Below are 1941 nucleotides of genomic sequence, written 5' to 3'. Positions count from 1 at the left end.
CAAAAATCAACTATGAAAACCAAAACAAATAAATAAATAAATATTTTATAAAGACAAAAAAAATTATTTAAAAATGATAAATTAAGAGAAATTAAGAGGTAAAATATGTAATATTATCTATTGTGAGTGAAGATCAATTTAATTGCTTCCTAAAATTGTTAATTTCAGGTAGCACTTAGGTGGACATACCAACAAGGTTCAAGTGCAATGGTAAAGAGCTTCAACAAAGAGAGGATGAAACAGAACATTGACATATTTGATTTTGAGCTGAGTGAGGAAGATTTAGAGAAGATCAAGCATGTTCCACAGCGAAGGCAATACACTGGGGATATGTGGCTCTCTCAACATGGTTCTTACAACACATTGGAAGAACTTTGGGATGGTGATGTTTGAACAAAATCAAACATATATTCTAAGATCTTAATTAATTACTAATAAACTTTTATTTGGATTTCACATCTGCCATGCTTGGTTTTATCTTCATATTATATAGTATGTGGAGAACTCGAGATAACTAATCTAAGCATTTAGTTATGTATTTTGGTTGAGAACTTGAGTGGTGAATAAGAATGTGACATTTGTGTGAGGTTTAATTTCCTCTGTCATATTCATTCATATATGTAATCATGGCCACGTGGCCCTATTGTTATGAGCCACCATTCAAAGGTTGTGCTAATGCTCTATAGTTTTTTTTATTTTCTGAAACACTATTTCACTAAAAGATAAATAAATAAGTACAAAAATCAATCCTTGTGAAACAGAATATTCTCTAGTGTATTTTTTCTGGAGAATGATTAAGATTTAGGAGTCTATAAATAACCAACAATTTATAAATAATTCATCAAAGATAATAATAAATAACTAACTTGCTAAAAAGATTTTCAGCCCCAAAAATCAATATCAATATTACTTGTTAGCAGTTTTTTTTTTTTAATTATATATACAATTTTTTTTTTCATAACTTTTTTAGGGAAAATGCTAAATTTTAATTATACACATTTTAATGTAAGAGTTTGTTTTTTTCTCTTATAAAAAAATACCAACAAAGTGTATGAATGTAAAAAATGGTACAAATACATTTTTTCTTTTGCATTATCCATATAAGTACATTGTTTAAGAATCTTGGCAAGCTTGAAGAAAAATCTGGATTGAGTAAAGCAATGTAAAAGTAATTACAAATCAAAACAAATACACTATGTATTGTAATTAGAAAAATATTTTATGATAGTAAATGAAACTAAAACTCTACATATATCTTTTCCTTTTTCTTATGGTGTCCATCAAAAGTTGTTCACATATGACTGTGACCTACAATTGGGTGATAATGTTTCCCCAGTTAGATCCACCCTTATATACTTTCTCTCTCCCTAACTAATTAAATGACAAATTAAATCCCATAATTAGAAGGAAATCACTCACATAAATACCCTTAAAATGTCTTTTTTAAAGATATTTTTTAATAATTAAAATTCGATATATATAATTGATTAAATCGTGTTATTTTTGTCAAAATTAGATCAGATAAACTGATTTAACTCAAAAATCGATAAACCAAATTTTGAATCAGTCTAAATTAATATTTTTATAGAAAATAACTATAATAACCCTATTATAAAAAATAACTAAAATATTTCTATTATATATATTAATTTTGAGAATTCTAAATTTTAGTCATTTATTTTTCTATCGTAGGGTTAGGATTTAGAATTTTTAAAATTAATATATATAATAAGAGTATTTTAATCATTTTCTATAATAAATGTATTGTAATAATTTTTATAAAAAAAATATTAATTTAGACCAGTTCAAGATTTGATTCACCATTTTTTCGATTAAATCGATTTGTCTAGCCTAATTTCGACAAAAATAACATAATTTAATCGATTATATATGTTAAATTTTAATTACTGAAAAACATCTTTAAAAAAAGACGTTTTAGAC

The 1941-nt window shown here is 25.0% G+C and overlaps 1 protein-coding gene across 1 annotated transcript in view; it reads left to right on the top strand.

Annotated features, from left to right (window-relative positions):
- The window catches only part of LOC107644081 (methylecgonone reductase), an 8479-nt gene extending 7803 nt beyond the window's left edge, over positions 1–676 (top strand). Inside the window, exon 4 of the mRNA XM_016347873.2 lies at positions 169–676. Within this exon, the coding sequence (XP_016203359.1) occupies positions 169–393 (225 nt within the window). The 3' untranslated portion in view covers positions 394–676. The remainder of the gene's footprint in view (positions 1–168) is intronic.

This window comes from Arachis ipaensis, chromosome B05 (genome assembly GCF_000816755.2).
Source record: "Arachis ipaensis cultivar K30076 chromosome B05, Araip1.1, whole genome shotgun sequence".
Classification (NCBI taxonomy): Eukaryota; Viridiplantae; Streptophyta; class Magnoliopsida; order Fabales; family Fabaceae; genus Arachis; species Arachis ipaensis.
This window is presented reverse-complemented; position numbering and strand designations above follow the sequence as displayed.